Raw genomic sequence first — 19881 nt, 5'->3', positions numbered from 1 at the left:
GGATTGTGAAGATTTAACATCTCATCCAGTTAGTGTAGAAAACTGTAGATCTATCTCTAGTCAGTCAGAGTTAGACTATAGATTCTGTTGAAGCAGTCATTGGAGGCCATTGTGATGTTAGTGTCAGCATGGATGGACAGCCTCATTCCTGTCTAACTATGTCCCCAAAGTGAGTGACAGGCCACAGCCATGCACACTAGAGGGAGCAACCAGGATCTGGGGAACATTCTCATTCTACTACTCCATTCCCAAACCTTTTTGGCCATGCACCCACTGTTACCTCCCGACCAAGCTGATGCACACCCTGTTACCTCCCGACCAAGCTGATGCACACCCTGTTACCTCCCGACCAAGCTGATGCACACCCTGTTACCTCCCGACCAAGCTGATGCACACCCTGTTACCTCCCGACCAAGCTGATGCACACCCTGTTACCTCCCGACCAAGCTGATGCACACCCTGTTACCTCCCGACCAAGCTGATGCACCCCCCACATGGAAATATAAATTGCATAAGCTATATAGAGACATATATTTCCTTTTTAGCCACATATATGAACATGAATATAGCATAATATATGCAGCATATAGGCTATATTCTGCATATTCATATATTCTTCATGTGTGAAACTATGAATGTGTGTGTGAATGGGTGAATGTAATGCACCATCTATGTAAAGCGCCTTGGATAAAGGCACTATATAAATGCACCATTTATATTTACCAGGTAGACCGCTATAGACCTGCTGCACATGTAAACAGAGCTGCTACCTTTAAACACATCCTAAATCTGACTTTTATTTTGTATGCTATTTAAGTCTTGAAAAATTGCTGCTATTTGTTTATAAAAAAAGAAAAAGGAGCTTTATACCCTGTATAACATGTATATAATGACCTTTTCCACCGGGTGGGAACAGGTTCAGTTCAGAACCCATTTTTAGTCCATGAGCCAGACCTCCAAAATTGGAACGTTAATTATGAATTGAGTGGGTAAAACCGCCGCCTATCTATATTAAATTGTTTATAGGATCAATATAAGTAAATTAATATATTTAACCCTTCCAAAGGAGTAGCTTTTTCATATTTATCACACATTTTGTAATTTTCACCTACAGTAGGCACATATACGTGATAGGTGAATAGGTAAAAAAAAACTTCCCCAGTTGATTACTTACACAAAGACAATGATTTATTGTATTACACATTTTCTGAATTTAAATATGCAAATTAGGCATTCTGTTATTATCATTATTTAATTTGAAGTGTGACTCTTACAATAATGTATTTCAAATATTCTGTGAGAGCAGCATTGGAACAAGATCAATATTACCTTGCTGTTAAACATTTATTAAAGCTGCCACACCCAAATTATTTCTTAAGGAAACTGCATGAATGTACTTTATCAATAGCCTGATGAGCAGAGTTACAGTAAGTTCTACTGAGGCGTTAGGGTCAATAGCACTCATACATACAGTATGTATAAAATTTCGGGCTCTGGAAATATCCAAATATTATAAATGGGACCCTATCTGTCTCCATCTCCAATCCATGGGCCATTACTTACCATTAATTTGGGCTTTAGCACCACCTGCAGGATTCTGGATGAAATTATTATTTTTATTTCTGTTGGATTACACGCACACATATAATAAATTAGCCTGCTTGCCAGGCCCATTCCTTTCAGTTGCCCTTTTTACAGTCTATGGTCACCACACAGGAAAATAAAAACAAAACAAGAGCAGATAAACATTTCTCTTTGACTGGCATAAGGACGGTTGATTCACGAGAATCAGGTGTGACATCACAATCAGCTCAGTGTCTAATTAAATTAGTTTGAAAGGCCTGGTGTGACTGCTTAACCATTATTTTGTACTTCACTATACAATGGTGCTATACACAGTAAGTAAGTAAGTAAGTACATTTTATTTATAAAGCACCTTTCTTAACAAGGTTACAAAGTGCTGTACAATTAACACAATAAAATAAATCAAAATTAAAACAGGACAGTAGGCTACAACAAGCAAATAAGAACATATATTACAGTGAAATAGCACATCTACATTTTGTAAATGTAAATAAATAGTTGGTTGGTTATGAAGCCCGGAGAAAAAGTATGATTACGGTAATTTAGTGTGGATGCTGTTTGTTTTGACTTTGGTGGTCAGCTTTTGTCAATTAAGTTTGAATAAAGTTTGATTTGATTTCTAAAAGAAAAAGGAAGAGGGAAAAAACGAAGGAAGAGGCGTGTTCATAGTAGAAACTGAAAGTGGAATAGGGGAAAAAACGAACACTGCACGTTCTTGCGTCGTCATACTTGTTGTAAAGTAAACGATTATTTTATTGTCTACAGTATACCTTTGGAAAAGTGGGACAGTGCAGGCGAGAGGTTAAGCTGAATAATGACAGACTCATGGTGCGCTTTGAGTCCGACTCCTAAGCCAGGTGATTATAATATATCATTCTTCGAAAGTGTCTTTTATTGGAGCGCGGGCCCGTATCCCAGACCCAGAGGCAGCATGAGACTGTTTTTGTGACTGTTGTGAAAGCGGATTTGCGTTTATCAGCTTTGCCTTTTACTGAAAGTTAGCCTAAAGTGTGCGGCTGTATCGCGTCAGGGAGTAGGATTCTTCAAGTTCTAACTAATATTAAAAAAGTTGCATCTGAGACAGAGACATATTGGTCACGTGAGAAGAGGAAGCGAATGGAGTTCGTTGCGGACCAGGCAGGAGTTCTAGAGTGACGTCTTCACGTCAGGAGTGTGTGATGTGACCGTGATTGACAGCTGTCATCAAAGGTGTTTCCCTGACATCCAGACTACACTCTGACTCTACTCCTTGTGTCATCTACCCCTGTTCACGGCCAGCAGACTGGTAGCCTATATCCTGCTGTTTCCCCTGGGACAGAGGTATGTTATTTATTTATTTCTCAGTCCAAAATGGGTTAATGGTGTTTATTATCATTATTTCAAGTGTGAATAGGGCATGACTCTTACTATAATGCATTTTAAATATTCTGTGAAGCAGCAGATCGGAACAAGACCAATATTACCTTGCTGTTAAAACATTTATTAAAGCTGCCACACCCAAATTATTTCTTAATAGCATTTTAAGAAGCAAATATGTTTACAATGACAGAACATTATGTAACATGCAATGCAATATTATGAAAAATACACGTACTGGCCATTTGTCGTGCTGTGTTTGTTTGAGATATTGTACAGTAGGACAACTTCAAAGAATGTCAACTGGTCTCAGTCTGAAATAAGGAAAGTAGGATAGACAACATCAATGCGTGCATTTAGAGCTGAATAACTACTGGGCCATGGAGTGAAGAACTAAGAGCTTTTCAAAAGTAAATATAATATGGAAATGGAACAATATGGAGACATGAATACTGTTTGTTCTACCAGTGAGTTCATGCTTTAAAATAAATACAGACATTGTATACATTTTTTATATTTCAGCGGAAACAATCCTACTTTTAGAGGATTGCAAAGTACAACTGGTCAGGAGTGATTGATACTAGTCATTTATATTTCTAAGTGGTGGTTTCATGAACAAAATACATTGTTGCATCCAGTATTCTTACTTGAATACCTGCATCTTATGGCTGGAGTGATAAACAATTAAGTCAAATATCAAATCTTTGTTAAATGTCAAGTTCAGGTACACATTTTGGTGCTCTACAGAGGACACACAACAATGTCAAATAGAGTCCTAACCCCCCACCTTCTTTAACATGTGTAGAAATATACAGTTCATCTATACTGCAGTGTTGATCAAAGCATATAGGCACGGCACGGCAGCACGCTATGCAGTTTGTGTGTCATAAACGGGACCCAGGTCTTAGCAATTTGACCTGGCTCCCAGTAATAGATGTACTGGTCAGATGTATTAAACCGTTTTTCTTTTACCCAACAGTTATTCTGAAGCAAAGACATGGATCCATTTGCACAGAGCATGAATATTACGTACCAGCTAGTTCCACCAGTGACTGCCAAGACAGATCTTATAATACATGTCATTATTAGGGACGACCTCAAGAAGCTCAAGAAATTAATCAGAGACAAAGACATCAATGGCCTTTACCCATGCAAGGAGCTGAATGATCATATATGTCCTTTGACTGCTGCTGTGGCATTTCACAGGGGGGATATTTGTGCCTTTCTTCTGAGTGAAAAAGGTGTAAACCCAGATCAGTTATCCACAAATAACCGGACACCTCTGGATTATGCCTCAATTCAGAAAACACCCCTTGATTTTGTGCAGAGGCTGCTTGCAGCAGGAGCAAATCCAAATGGTACCACACCATTTCCCTTCTCAATGCTGACACCAGTTCAAAATGCTGCCATCAATGACAGGGATGATATCATGGAAGTCCTCATCAAAGCTGGAGGGATTATGAATTTATTCTCTGATGATAGTGAGCACAGAAACAGAAAATTCTGTGAAATGATAGATAAACTTGCATTGAGTGGTGATGACCTTTATTTAAAAATAAAACTTTTTAATGATTTAGTACTTGCTGTAGGACAGAAAACACCAGCAGAGGTTTTCAGAGTTTTTGATCCTTATATGCTGGAGGAGGATCCCCAGAGCCATATGAACATGATTGACTTGCTCTTTAATGTTACGAGTCCAAAGCCAGCAACAACAAAAGAGTATCGTCAGAGAAGTCTTCAGTGGTTAAAGGACAACGAAAAGCTGAACTTCTACATTGAAAATGCAGACAAGCGGCTTCCAAAACTTCTCAATGCACAAATTCAGGTTCAAGTTGTCATATGTCTAAATGCAGTTTTCTGCACACTGAGAGAGATATCCAGTGAGGTATCACTGTCTATGACCCCCAAACTACTGAAACTCCTTCACTCAAGCACTCCTGAAGTGCAGCATGTGGTTTTGAAGACACTCTATGTGATTACACAGAAAACTAAATTAAAAGATAACTGGAATCCAAACCTGGTTGACCAATTATGCAAAGCACTTGTTCCTTTTGTGAAGAAAGAGCAGTCTAATATGAGGGAGTATACATACGGCATACTGGCAAACCTGCTTCCATTTGAGCGTGCCACTGACGTCTTTACGTCTTTGGGAATAGATGATGTGCCTGAGGATATAATTATATCAGAAGACATGGAGACTGATGACAACCTGAAAGAAAGGCTTCGAGAATTGAAAAAGTATCTAAACAAGCCATCCTCGGAATGTGAAGTTTCCATGATCACCAATACAGAGCCACCAGGATCCAAGAAGCATGGAAAGCAAGAGGAGCTGAAAGATGAAGTTCATGTTGATGCAGAAATGCCAACAACAGTTCCTGTTGAGGAATCTGGTCTGACTGAAAGTTCACATGTGCAGCATATCGACCCCATTGTCAGTACATCACCAAAAGCACGGAAATGGTACCAAATAAGTGACAGATGGAGGCAGCAGTTAGAGAAGCTTGCAAATATTGATGACTGTAAAGTTATCAAAGTCGGGAGTCTTATGTTTGTCAAAGATGATGAATTCCGCATTGCAAGGGGAAGTGATGGAACTGAGGTGTTCTTGGGGTTAAGAGATGATGGCACTGAAGTGGCAGTTAAGAGAATGACTAAATCCAACTACCAAGTGCTGAAGAATGAGAATGACCTTTTACATCTTCCAGAGCTTGATGATCCTTTGATTGTACGATATGTTGACTTTGCAGAGGATAAACACTTTGGTTACCTTGGACTTCAGTTATGTGAATACACACTGGAAGAATACATCAAATGTGACTTTCCTGAAGACAGCCTTTCTGAATTGAGGAGGGAACTTGCAAATAATTTTCTCAAAAGCCTAAGTATTCTTCATCGTCAGAATGTTCTCCACCGGAACATCAAGCCCCAGAAGGTGCTGATTGGTAAGCTACAATAGAAAAATCAACACACACACACACACACACACACACACACACACACACACACACACACACACACACACACACACACACACACACACACACACACACCCCTATCTGTCTGTGTGCATGCTTGCGTGTGTCTGTGGCTCTCTAAGAACTTTGATCTACCCAATTTGCCCTGCAGATATTCAAAAGCGAGCAAAATTGGCTGGTTTTGGAATAAGCTGTCGACTATCCAAAGGACAAACAACCCACCGTACAAGCAGTGCAGGAACGAAATGCTGGAAGGCAAAGGAGACTTTGGTTGGAGATGAAGATGATGTTGCAAGGAGCACTGATATCCAGGTTGTTGTTTTTTTCTGTGTGAGAAGTTATTAGTTAATGCATGGGAATGAAACGAATGATGAAAACGTACTTACCGTACTAAAATATGATGCTCATTCTTAAGGTGGCTGGAATGTTAATATATTACATCCTATCTGGAGGACACCATCCATTTGGCAAAGGGGTTAAATGTGAAGTCAACATTTTTGATGGAGTCTACAATCTGGATAAGGTTCAGGATGTGGTTGCTAAGGATCTCATTGAGCAGATGATCAATGAAGACCCAACGAAAAGACCTAAAGTGGAGGAATGCTTGGCTCATCCCTTCTTTTGGTCAAATGAGAGGTACGATAGAAACAGTGTAAAAGAATCATGCCACATTATTGTACATACATTCACTGATATTTAAACGTTATTATATTTAGACTTATATTCAGACTGAGAGTAGCCAAACATTTTCAGTACTTTTTTCCCCCAGGAGAGTAGAGTACCTGAGAAACATAAAGGAAGTTCAGAACTATCGAAATGCTGACAAGGACCTCATCAGTGCATTAAACCAGTATGCTGAGCAGGGACAGTTCAACGCATGGAAACACAAGGCGAGTTTATTTCAAATAGTGTGAGAAAACCACTATTTCAATTCAACATTTGTCTTTTATTTGTCTAATTTATTGATTCTATTTATATTTATTTAAATGTATTTGTATGCATTTAAATGTGAATTTCCTTTGTTCATGAAATGCGCTATACTAATAAAACTATCTTTGTCAATGTAACAACATGTTTCCATTTTATCTTTAAGTTGTATGTTCTTTTCCAGTTCCCACCTGCGTTGGTCCAGCAGATGGATGGCAAGAAGCCCTACCCCGAGAACACATTTGGACTGCTGCGCTTCATACGCTTCATACACTAGTAAGTTGAGTTAAGAACAACACAAAGGAAAGTCACTCTGGTCAATATGTATTATACAAAAATATCTGGTTTCCTTATTTCTAATATTGTGGACTGTGGAGCACTCGTCCTGGAAAGCTTCCTTCGCTGTCAAAACAAAATGTTCTCTGTTCTCTATTTATCAGGTTTACACTTGAATTTTAGGACAATGATACAAAGGTATACTTGCATGTAGGCTGCAGTCAAATATCAATTTACTATACCAAGGAAATCAACCCAATGGGCCCCAGTTGAGACCTCCCGTTAGTCCAATCTGTGCTGCGGATTACAAAGCACCTGTGCTGCGGGTTACAAATCACCCGTGGCTTCCTGTGAGGTTGGGGTTAAGTTAGGGTTCGGGATAGTGTTAGTAATGGTCGGACTAACGGGAGGTCGAGTTCACATCAGCCATTGTCAGGGTGTTTAATTGCAATTCCTTATACAGGTTTACCTCACGCAGCATGTGGCGTTGCAGACAGTGATATGGCTGTGGTAATTATTAGGCCTATAGCTGTGTGATTCACTGAGTCACAGTGAGTGTGGTCACAGGTGGGTCACCATCAGAATACGAGACCTCCTTGAGTGACCACTGCTCTCTCTGTTTACAGTGCGGAGGTAGCTCATCTCGACCTGATGGAGATGTTTCCTGGTCTGTTTGGACACGTTTACATATTTGCCCAAGGCTGGAACTCGAGGACCACCCTGAAGGAAATGGTTAAAAGAGAACGGAAATGGCACCAAATAAGTGACAGATGGAGGCAGCAGTTAGAGAAGCTTGCAAATATTGATGACTGTAAAGTTATCAAAGTCGGGAGTCTTATGTTTGTCAAGGCTGATGAATTCCGCATTGCAAAGGGAAGTGATGGAACTGAGGTGTTCTTGGGGTTAAGAGATGATGGCACTGAAGTGGCAGTTAAGAGAATGACTAAATCCAACTACCAAGTGCTGAAGAATGAGGAAAGCTTTTTACGTCTTCCAGAGCTTGTTGATCCTTCGATTGTACGATATGTTGACTTTGCAGAGGATGACGACTTTGGTTACCTTGGACTTCAGTTATGTGAATACACACTGGAAGAATACATCAAATGTGACTTTCCTGAAGACAGCCTTTCTGAATTGAGGAGGGAACTTGCAAATCAGTTTCTCAAAAGCCTCAGTATTCTTCATCGTCAGAATCCTCCTATTCTCCACCGGGATATCAAGCCCCAGAATGTGCTGATTGGTAAGGCAGAAGGCACACGCACGCACGCACGCACGCACGCACGCACGCACGCACGCACGCACGCACGCACGCACGCACGCACGCACACACACACACACACACACACACACACACACACACACACACACACACACACACACACACACACACACACACAGTCTGTCTGTCTGTCTGTCTGTCTGTCTGTCTGTCTGTCTGCCTGCCTGCCTGTTAAACCTTGATCTATAATTTGCCCTGCAGACATTCAAAAGCGAGCAAGATTAGCTGATTTTGGAATAAGCCGTCGACTACCCAAAGGACAAACAACCCACCGTACAAGCAGTGCAGGATCAAAATGCTGGAAGGCAAAGGAGACTTTGGATGAAGACGAAGATGATGTTGCATATAAATTTAAAAGGAGCACCGATATCCAGGTTGTTGTTTTTTTCTGTGTGAGAAGTTATTAGTTAATGCATGGGAATGAAACGAATGATGAAAACGTACTTACCGTACTAAAATATGATGCTCATTCTTAAGGTGGCTGGAATGTTAATATATTACATCCTATCTGGAGGACACCATCCATTTGGCAAAGGGGTTAGAAGATGTGAAGGCAACATTTTGGATGGAGTCTACAATCTGGATAAGGTTCAGGATGTGGTTGCTAAGGATCTCATTGAGCAGATGATCAATGAAGACCCAACGAAAAGACCTAAAGTGGAGGAATGCTTGGCTCATCCCTTCTTTTGGTCAAATGAGAGGTACAATGAAAACAGTGAGGGGGGTAATTTACTGATATTTAAACATTATTACAATTAATCTTAATCAGTTTTATCTGTACGTATATTCTACAAATCAATGCAGACGTAGAGCAGCCTAAATTTTTCGGTACTTCTCTTTCCAGGAGAGTAGAGTACCTGAGAAACATTGGAAATGAAAAGGAAGTTCAGAACTGTCGAAATGCGGACACGGACCTCATCAGTGCATTAGACCAGTATGCTGAGCAGGGACAGTTCAACGCATGGAAACACAAGGTGAGTTTATTTCAACTCACCTTCAGAAAACATAAAACCACTATTGGAATTTAGCATTTGTTTTGTATTTCTCTACTTTATTCCTTATATAAAGCACTGTCAATTACATTTGTTTATGAAATGTGGCTATACAACTTTGTACCTTGTATGTTTTTCCAGTTGCCACCTGCGTTGGTCCAGCAGATGGATGGCAAGAAGCCCTACCCCGAGAACACATTTGGACTGCTGCGCTTCATACGCAATGCACGTGAGCACTAGTAAGTTGAGTTAAGAACAACACAAAGGAAAGTCACTCTGGTCAATATGTATTATACAAAAATATTTGGTTTCCTTATTTCTATTATTGTGGACTATGGAGCACTCGTCCTGGAGAGCTTTCTTCGCTGTCAAAACAAAATGTTCTCTGTTCTCTATTTATCAGTGTTACACTTGAATTTTAGGACAATGATACAAAGGTATACTTGCATGTAGGCTACAGTCAAATATCAATTTACTATATAGGCCTACCAAGGAAATCAACCCAATGGGCGGACTAACGGGAGGTCGAGTTCACATCAGCCATTGTCAGGGTGTTTAATTGCAATTCCTTATACAGGTTTACCTCACGCAGCATGTGGCGTTGCAGACAGTGATATGGCTGTGGTAATTATTAGGCCTATAGCTGTGTGATTCACTGAGTCACAGTGAGTGTGGTCACAGGTGGGTCACCATCAGAATATGAGACCTCCTTGAGTGACCACTGCTCTCTCTGTTTACAGTGCTGCGGAGGTAGCTCATCTCGACCTGATGGAGATGTTTCCTGGTCTGTTTGGACGCGTTTACATATTTGCCCAAGAACAAGGCTGGAACTCGAGGACCACCCTGAAGGAAATGGTTAAAAGAGAAAATGTCGGCACCGCCAGTGCCGTGTGCAAGTCCCCAAACACTGAGAGAAAGACAAGTGTCAGTCTACCAGTGCAAGAATCTGGATTGAAAGACTCAAAGTGACTTGAAGAGTTTTCATAAATGAGCTGAGGGAGTTTGATATAGGCTACTGTATATAGTATACTGCCATTGACATGTCTTGTCTGTTAAAGGAAACTGCATGAATGAACTGAATCAATAGCAGAGTTACAGTAAGTTCTACTGTGGCGTTGGGGTCAATAGCACTCATACATACAGTACACATCAGTATAGAGATATGATTTTGGGCTCTCTGGAAATATCCAAACATTATAAATGGGACCCCATGTCTAAATCTCCAATCCATGGGCCATTAATTACTTACCATTAATCTGGTCTTTAGCACCACCTGCAGGATTCTGGATGAAATTACTTTTTTATTTCTGGTGGGTTACACCTTAATACTCTAAGGGTTACACGCACACATACATTACCCTGCTTGCCATTCCTTTCAGTTGTTGGCTTGCCACTTTTTTCCCCATTATTTTTTTTACAGTCTATGGTCACCACACAGGAAAACGAAATAAAAATATAAACAAAACAAGAGCAGACAAACATTTCTCTTTGACTCGCATGTGAGAGGATGGTTTATTCATGAGCATAAGGTGTGACTTCACAGTCAGCTCACTGACTAATTAAATTTGTTTGAAAGTTTTTGTACTTCACTATACCATGGTGCTATGCAGTGAAAATAGCACATCTAAATTTTGTAAATGTAAATAAATAGCTGGTTATGGTCACATTATCATATATCAAAAAATAAATATTTTTTCCAAAAAAGGACAGATGGGAACTGGATATCCCCATCTGGTGTGTAAACCAAAGCTCTGCACGTTGCGAGATAAAGCATGTCTATGGTTCAGAAAACGACCTATAGGCTATAGCCTATACTGTACAATCTGTCAAAAAATTAAACGATGCGTATGTGTGCCAAATCAGGGCTGGCATACTTGGTCTTCATATGACATGATAGATTATGTAGTTTGTGTGAAATGAAATGAAATGCATTTTGATTATTTTTATTGCCCATTTATACAATTCTATCAGGCAGATACTAAGGTCGATCCTTATTATTATTATTATTATTATTATTTTGCTTCATTTCTTGAAAAGGCCTATAGAGGCCTAGGCTAAGGCTGGTCAATGTTGGTTCAATGCTGGTTCCATCCTTCCTTCATTCATCTGTGGTCTCTGTGGATCATCAGTTGATGCTGTTTGTCTTGACTTTGGTGGTCAGCTTTTGTTGTTTTAAATGTGCTGTATAAATAAAGTTTGAATAAAGTTTGATTTGATTTATAAAAGAAAAAGGAAGAGGTGTGTTCATATACAGAAACTGAAAGAGAGGAAGAGGAAAATAAACGATCACCACGTTTTTGTGTCGTCGTCGTAGTAAATGTCAAACGACAGCACAAGTCAATACAAAAACTGTTACTTTGAGGATGAAACCATGAAAAGCACTAAAGCCATAACCACACCAAAGGGTCACCATGCAACTCCTTGGGTCCAGACGGTTGCAAGGAGTTAACGCTAAAACCACCTTGACCCTTTGGTGTGGTTAGGGCTTAAGACTTGTTTACATCAGAGTCCTCCATTTTCAATTCCTCAGAACATTTAAAGACGTAAAAAAATAAGTTTGTGTAAATATATATTTAGGCCTACACAGTGCAAACACACACACACACACACACACACACACACACACACACACACACACACACACACACACACACACACACACACACACACACACACACACACACACACACACACACACACACACACACAGTGTAGCAGAGTGGTTTACAATCTCAGCCTGATGTCATAAAAGTCTAATATATCCCTAAGCTATGGGTTTGAATCCCGGGCATTACATACTGTATGCATTGTCTCAAATGTCCATTTCTGTCGAAGCAGGACAGATGTCAGTATCGGTAGACGGGAGGAATACTGACTTGACGCAGTCATTGGAGGCTAGTATATGATGTCAGTATCAGTATGACGTAATGACTGGTGTAGATACAGTATATTGGTACCTGGCATTGTGCAGGCAATAAAGGTTTCAGTCGTACATCAGAACTGTGAGAGCAGTATTTCTGGGTAGAATGTCCTAGTTTATATCTACACAAAATAAAATAAAATGTACAGAACATCATTATCTATGAGTCAACCTGTGGATATTTAGAACAAAATTATATATTTCTAATAGTCAATAAGAATTCACTGTACATGTCCTGATCTTAAGGTTAATGATTAAGAATACTTGTCCAATATGCCAAGCTGCCGAACCCGGAAATACAGTTTTGGTTGGGTTACTCCCTATTTTATTGTAGACAATAAATGCATAAGCATAGAGAGGTCCAAATGTCCATTTTGAAGTGTTGATGTGGTTCTGAAAGACACGCATGCCGGTCAATGTGAAGATCATATACTTGGAAATTGTAAGTTTAATTTACCTTCAATATTCTTAACAGTGTAATATTATGCTACATGCTGACAGAATAAACCTGAGCAATTATAATTCATATAAAAAATATAATCTGACCATATTTTTGTATATACTTTTAGGCTATTTTAAAGTGTGAATAGGGTATGACATCTGCAAACATGTATTTTAAATATTCTGTGAGAGCAGAATCAGAACAAGACCAATATTTCCTTGCTGTTAAACACACATTTATTAAAGCTGACACACCCCAATTCTTTCTTCATAGCATTTTAAAAAGCAAACACGTTTACAATGGAACAACATTATGTGTCTGCACTACTACAATGTAATGAAAAATACACGTATTGGCCATTTTTCGTGCTGTTTGTGGAGATATTGTACAGTAGGACAACTTCAAAGAATGTCAACTGTTTTCAGTCTCAAATAAGGAAGTTCAAAGTCTAGAGGATAGACAACATCAATGCGTGCATTGAGAGCTGAATAACTAGACTAGGAAGTGAAGATATAAGAGCTTTTCAAAAGTAAATATAATATGGAAATGGAACAATATGGAGACATGAATACTTAGTTTGTTCTACCAGTGAGTTCATGTTTTTAAATAAATACAGACATTTAAATATTTTTTTTATATTTCAGCGGACAATCCTACTTTCATAGGATTGCGAAGTACAACTTGTCAGGAGTGACTGATAGTCATGTTCATTTCGAAGTGGTGCATTTCATGAACAAACGGACATTGTTGCATCCAGTATTCTTACTTGAATACCTGCATCTTATGGCTGGAGTGATAAACAATTAAGTCAAATATTCAGGTACACATTTTGGTGTTCTACAGAGTAGGCCTACACATAACGATGTTAAATAGAGTTCTAACCCTCCACCTTCTTTAACATGTGTAGAAATATACAGTTCATCTATACTGCGGTGTTGATCGAAGCATATAGGCACGTACGGCACGGCAGCACGCTATGCAGTTTGTGTGTTGTGGTAGAATGTCATAAACGGGACCCAGGTCTTAGCAATAAGACCTGGCTCCCAGTAATAGATGTACTGGTCAGATGTATTAAACCGTTTTTCTTTTACCCAACAGTTATTCTGAAGCAAAGACATGGATCCATTTGCACAGAGCATGAATATTACGTACCAGCTAGTTCCACCAGTGACTGCCAAGACAGATCCTATAATACATGTCATTATTAGGGACGACCTCAAGAAGCTCAAGAAATTAATCAGAGACAAAGACATCAATGGCCTTTACCCATGCAAGGAGCTGAATGATCATATATGTCCTTTGACTGCTGCTGTGGCATTTCACAGGGGGGATATTTGTGCCTTTCTTCTGAGTGAAAAAGGTGTAAACCCAGATCAGTTATCCACAAATAACCGGACCCCTCTGGATTATGCCTCAATTCAGAAAACACCCCTTGATTTTGTGCAGAGGCTGCTTGCAGCAGGAGCAAATCCAAATGGTACCACACCATTTCCCTTCTCAATGCCGACACCAGTTCACAATGCTGCCATCAATGACAGGAATGATATCATGGAAGTCCTCATCAAAGCTGGAGGGATTATAAATTTATTGGCTGATGTTAGTGCAGAGCACAGAAACAGAAACAGAAAATTATGTGAAATGGTAGATAAACTTGCATTGAGTGGTGATGACCTTTATTTAAAAATAAAACTTTTTATTGATTTACAACTTGCTGCAGGACAGAAAACACCAGCAGAGGTTTTCAGCATTTGTGATCGTTATATGCTGGAGGAACATCCCCAGATCCATATGAACTGTCTTGAAATACTCTTTCATGTTACGGGTCCAGTGCCAGCAACAGCAAAAGAGTATCGTCAGAGAAGTCTTCAGTGGTTAAAGGACAACGGAAAGCTGAACTTCTACATTGAAAATGCAGACAAGCGGCTTCCAAAACTTCTCAATGCACGAATTCAGGTTTAAGTTGTCATATGTCTAAATGCAGTTTTCTGCACACTGAGAGAGATATCCAGTGAGGTATCACTGTCTATGACCCCCAAACTACTGCAACTCCTTCACGCAAGCACTCCTGAAATCCAGCATGTGGTTTTGAAGACACTCTATGTGATTACACAGAAAACTAAATTAAAAGATAACTGGAATCCAAACCTGGTTGATCAATTATGCAAAGCACTTGTTCCTTTTGTGAAGAAAGAGCAGTCTAATATGAGGGAGTATACATACGGCATACTGGCAAACCTGCTTCCATTTGAGCATGCCACTGACGTCTTTACGTCATTGGGAATAGATGATGTGCCTGAGGATATAATTACATCAGCAGACATGGAGACGGATGACAACCTGAAAGAAAGGCTTCGAGAATTGAAAAAGTATCTAAACAAGCCATCCTTGGAATGTGAAGTTTCCATGATCACCAATACAGAGCCACCAGGATCCAAGAAGCATGGAAAGCCAGAGGAGCTGAAAGATGAAGTTCATGTTGATGCAGAAATGCCAACAACAGTTCCTGTTGAGGAATCTGGTCTGACTGAAAGTTCACATGTGCAGCCTATCGACCCCATTGTCAGTACATCACCAAAAGCACGGAAATGGTACCAAACAAGTGACAGATGGAGGCAGCAGTTAGAGAAGCTTGCAAATATTGATGATTGTAAAGTTATCAAAGTCAAGAGTCTTATGTTTGTGGAAGATGATGAATTCCGCATTGCAAGGGGAAGTGATGGAACTGAGGTGTTCTTGGGGTTAAGAGATGATGGCACTGAAGTGGCAGTTAAGAGAATGACTAAATCCAACTACCAAGTGCTGAAGAATGAGAATGACCTTTTACATCTTCCAGAGCTTGATGATCCTTTGATCGTACGATATGTTGACTCTGCAGATGATAAACACTTTGGTTACCTTGGACTTCAGTTATGTGAATACACACTGGAAGAATACATCAAATTTGACTTTCCTGAAGACAGCCTTTCTGAATTGAGGAGGGAACTTGCAAATCAGTTTCTCAAAAGCCTAAGTATTCTTCATCGTCAGAATGTTCTCCACCGGGACATCAAGCCCCAGAATGTGCTGATTGGTAAGTTACAATAGAAAAATAAACAAGCAGATAATATTAGAAATATAATCCACACACACACACACACACGCACGCACGCACGCACGCACGCACGCACGCACGCACGCACGCACGCACGCACGCACGCACGCACGCACACACACACACACACACACACACACACACACACACACACACACACACACACACACACACACACACACACCCCCCTATCTGTCTGTGTGCATGCTTGCGTGTGTCTGTGGCTCTCTAAGAACTTTGATCTACCCAATTTGCCCTGCAGACATTCAAAAGCGAGCAAAATTGGCTGATTTTGGAATAAGCCGTCGACTACCCAAAGGACAAACAACCCACCGTACAAGCAGTGCAGGAACAAAATGCTGGAAGGCAAAGGAGACTTTGGATGAAGACGAAGATGATGTTGCATATAAAAGGAGCACTGATATCCAGGTTGTTGGTTTTTTCTGTGTGAGAAGTTATTATTTAATGCATGGGAATGAAACGAATGATGAAAACGTACTTACCGTACTAAAATATATGCTCATTCTTAAGGTGGCTGGAATGTTAATATATTACATCCTATCTGGAGGACACCATCCATTTGGCAAAGGGGTTAAATGTGAAGGCAACATTTTTGATGGAGTCTACAATCTGGATAAGGTTCAGGATGTGGTTGCTAAGGATCTCATTGAGCAGATGATCAATGAAGACCCAACGAAAAGACCTAAAGTGGAGGAATGCTTGGCTCATCCCTTCTTTTGGTCAAATGAGAGGTACGATAGAAACAGTGTAAAAAAAATCATGCCACATTATTGTACATACATTCACTGATATTTAAACGTTATTATATTTAGACTTATATTCAGACTGAGAGTAGCCTAACATTTTCAGTACTTTTTTCCCCAGGAGAGTAGAGTACCTGAGAAACATTGGAAATGAAAAGGAAGTTCAGAACTATCGAAATGCTGACAAGGACCTCATCAGTGCATTAAACCAGTATGCTGAGCAGGGACAGTTCAACGCATGGAAACACAAGGCGAGTTTATTTCAAATAGTGTGAGAAAACCACTATTTCAATTCAACATTTGTCTTTTATTTGTCTAATTTATTTATTCTATTTATATTTATTTAAATGTATTTGTATGCATTTAAATGTGAATTTCCTTTGTTCATGAAATGTGTTATACTAATAATACTATAGCTTTGTCAATGTAACAACATGTTTCCATTTTATCTTTAAGTTGTATGTTCTTTTCCAGTTCCCACCTGCGTTGGTCCAGCAGATGGATGGCAAGAAGCCCTACCCCGAGAACACATTTGGACTGCTGCGCTTCATACGCAATGCACGTGAGCACTAGTAAGTTGAGTTAAGAACAACACTTCAGTCAGACAACTCAAGGAGGATGTAATATATATATTTATTGAATATAAGATAATCAATGCAATATATTTATTATGGTTTGGCGATGTATTGGATCTGCTTTTTAGGTACTCAGGTCAAGCGCATGAGTCCCGACCATAGGGACTCTGAATCCCCCGTACCTAAACAGTAGATCCAAAACGACAGGTGGTAGCTGGGGTGGAGGTGGGTGAGCACGTTGTATACAGCAGCGCACAGTGTACAATAAGCAGCAGCAAGCAAGCAAGCAGGAGGATGAATGCAAAACCTTCGGTTAAAGTAGCCGGTATGAGATGGGGTGAGCTGTGATTGGCTGAGTGAATCATGTGGATGAGAGCCTGATGCTGCGGTGGCCCAATTAACGGCCGGCGCGCTGACTGAGGTTCCCTGACTGAACTTGCTCTGCGCATGTCTACGACAGGCGCAAATGCTCATAAAGGAAAGTCACTCTGGTCAATATGTATTATACAAAAATATTTGGTTTCCTTATTTCTAAAAGTGTGGACTGTGGAGCACTCGTCAACAAAATGTTCTCTGTTCTCTATTTATCAGTGTTACACTTGAATTTTAGGACAATGATACAAAGGTATACTTGCATGTAGGCTACAGTCAAATATCAATTTACTATACCAAGGAAATCAACCCAATGGGCCCCAGTTGAGACCTCCCGTTAGTCCAATCTGTGCTGCGGGTTACAAATCACCCGTGGCTTCCTGTGAGGTTGGGGTTAAGTTAGGGTTCGGGATAGTGTTAGTAATGGTCGGACTAACGGGAGGTCGAGTTCACATCAGCCATTGTCAGGGTGTTTAATTGCAATTCCTTATACAGGTTTACCTCACGCAGCATGTGGCGTTGCAGACAGTGATATGGCTGTGGTAATTATTAGGCCTATAGCTGTGTGATTCACTGAGTCACAGTGAGTGTGGTAGGTGGGTCACCATCAGAATATGAGACCTCCTTGAGTGACCACTGCTCTCTCTGTTTACAGTGCTGCGGAGGTAGCTCATCTCGACCTGATGGAGATGTTTCCTGGTCTGTTTGGACGCGTTTACATGTTTGCCCAAGAACAAGGCTGGAACTCGAGGACCACCCTGAAGGAAATGGTTAAAAGAGAAAATGTCGGCACCGCCAGTGCTGTGTGCAAGTCCCCAAACCCTGGGAGAAAGACAAGTGTCAGTCTACCAGTGCAAGAATCTGGACTGAAAGACTCAAAGTGACTTGAAGGACTCAAAGGTTTTCATAAATGAGCTGAGGGAGTTTGATATACTGTATATAGTACGGTATACTGCCATTGGCATGTCTTGTCTGTTAAAGGAAACTGCATGAATGAACTGAATCAATAGCAGAGTTACAGTAAGTTCTACTGAGGCGTTGGGGTCAATAGCACTCATACATACAGTACACACCAGTATAGAGATATGATTTTGGGCTCTCTGGAAATATCCAAACATTATAAATGGGACCCCATGTCTCCATCTCCAATCCATGGGCCATTAATTACTTACCATTAATTTGGGCTTTAGCGCCACCTGCAGGATTCTGGATTAAATTACCCTGCTTGCCATGCCCTTTCCTTTCAGTTGTTGCCTTTCCCCCCCCTTTTTACAGTCTATGGTCAGACTCGTCACCACACAGTAAAATAAAAACAAAACAAGAGCAGATAGACATTTCTCTTTGACTGGCATAAGGACGGTTGATTCATGAGAATCAGGTGTGACATCACAATTAGCTCAGTGAATTAAATTAGTTTGAAAGGCTGCTTAACCACTATTTTATACAATGGTGCTATACAGTGAAAATAGCACATCTAAATTTTGTAAATGTAAATAAATAGTTGGTTATGAAGCCTGGAGAAAAAGTAGAGATTATGGTAATTTAGTGTGGATGCTGTTTGTTTTGACTTTGGTGATCAGCTTTTGTCGTTTTAATATAAATGTAACCATGTGTAGCAAAGGATTTACTTATAGCTATGACTACGCCACCTTGAGATCGTTCAAGGAATTAGAATAGACCAGTAAACTGGGTTCCCCAACAAATGCAAGTTCATTTATAAGGACTTGAGACTTGAGTTCCAAAACAGGAATTTATTAAACTTTTAATAAACAGTAGGAATAACAAATATTTATTAGACCAATGTCCAATTTCATATATATAGGCTAATGCAGTAAAATGCGAACAATATCTTAAAAAACTAAGAACACAACTAAACACACGCACTGAATCACGCAGCATGCAGCAAAACAAGAGGAAATGGCTCAATTAAATAAAACCAAACACTAAAATCAGTCTAAACGAACAAAACAAAACAGCAGTGGTGACATCTATAAGGAAATGAAAACAAAACATTCAGTACACTATGAAGTTAAACAAATAAATCATTGCAACAACAATTTGATATGGCCCCAAAGGCTCAATTCCAGCCGGCTACATATATATATATATATATATATATATATATATATATATATATATATATATATATATATATATATATTATTTACGGATATAATTACAACCTACAAGTAGGCGAAAGTCAATTTCGGCTAGGCTTATTATGTCTCTCCATCTACCCCGTCTTCAAGCCTCCATCCCCATGGGCAGAGGTTGATTGACTGGTGGTCGGTGGTGGTCAACAAATTGTCAACACATATGTGAATTACG

General features: G+C 39.9%; 2 protein-coding genes across 2 annotated transcripts; both read left to right on the top strand.

Annotated features, from left to right (window-relative positions):
• The first annotated feature begins 2279 nt into the window (after positions 1–2279).
• On the top strand, positions 2280–11567 carry LOC308328964 (uncharacterized protein). Its single transcript, XM_080783100.1, has 12 exons — positions 2280–2904; positions 3920–5882; positions 6067–6227; positions 6331–6551; positions 6685–6805; positions 7027–7118; positions 7745–8358; positions 8599–8771; positions 8875–9098; positions 9242–9371; positions 9531–9628; positions 10130–11567. Exons 2-12 carry the CDS (start codon positions 3938–3940, stop codon positions 10356–10358), a joined length of 4008 nt encoding a protein of 1335 aa, XP_080639226.1. The 5' UTR covers positions 2280–2904; positions 3920–3937; the 3' UTR covers positions 10359–11567.
• A 4077-nt stretch (positions 11568–15644) lies between these two features.
• Positions 15645–18757, top strand: LOC308329524 (uncharacterized protein). Its single transcript, XM_080783856.1, has 6 exons — positions 15645–15821; positions 16105–16271; positions 16374–16594; positions 16728–16857; positions 17081–17178; positions 18209–18757. Exons 3-6 carry the CDS (start codon positions 16383–16385, stop codon positions 18435–18437), a joined length of 669 nt encoding a protein of 222 aa, XP_080639982.1. The 5' UTR covers positions 15645–15821; positions 16105–16271; positions 16374–16382; the 3' UTR covers positions 18438–18757.
• The last annotated feature ends 1124 nt before the right edge of the window (positions 18758–19881 follow it).

Source organism: Protomyctophum bolini (genome assembly GCF_963924005.1).
Source record: "Protomyctophum bolini genome assembly, chromosome: 15".
NCBI classification, from domain to species: domain Eukaryota; kingdom Metazoa; phylum Chordata; class Actinopteri; order Myctophiformes; family Myctophidae; genus Protomyctophum; species Protomyctophum bolini.
This window is presented reverse-complemented; position numbering and strand designations above follow the sequence as displayed.

What these genes read in the sequence shown, in the direction of transcription:
- LOC308328964 (XM_080783100.1), top strand. Translation starts at nt 3,938, where the DNA reads ATGGATCCATTTGCACAGAGCATGAATATTACGTACCAGCTAGTTCCA. An exon ending in GCCCCAGAAGGTGCTGATTG is followed by an intron (nt 5,883 to 6,066) that starts GTAAGCTACAAT and finishes TTTGCCCTGCAG; the next exon opens with ATATTCAAAAGCGAGCAAAA. An exon ending in CGCAATGCACGTGAGCACTA is followed by an intron (nt 9,629 to 10,129) that starts GTAAGTTGAGTT and finishes CTCTGTTTACAG; the next exon opens with TGCTGCGGAGGTAGCTCATC.
- LOC308329524 (XM_080783856.1), top strand. Translation starts at nt 16,383, where the DNA reads ATGTTAATATATTACATCCTATCTGGAGGACACCATCCATTTGGCAAA. An exon ending in TTCTTTTGGTCAAATGAGAG is followed by an intron (nt 16,595 to 16,727) that starts GTACGATAGAAA and finishes TTTTTTCCCCAG; the next exon opens with GAGAGTAGAGTACCTGAGAA. An exon ending in TCAACGCATGGAAACACAAG is followed by an intron (nt 16,858 to 17,080) that starts GCGAGTTTATTT and finishes GTTCTTTTCCAG; the next exon opens with TTCCCACCTGCGTTGGTCCA.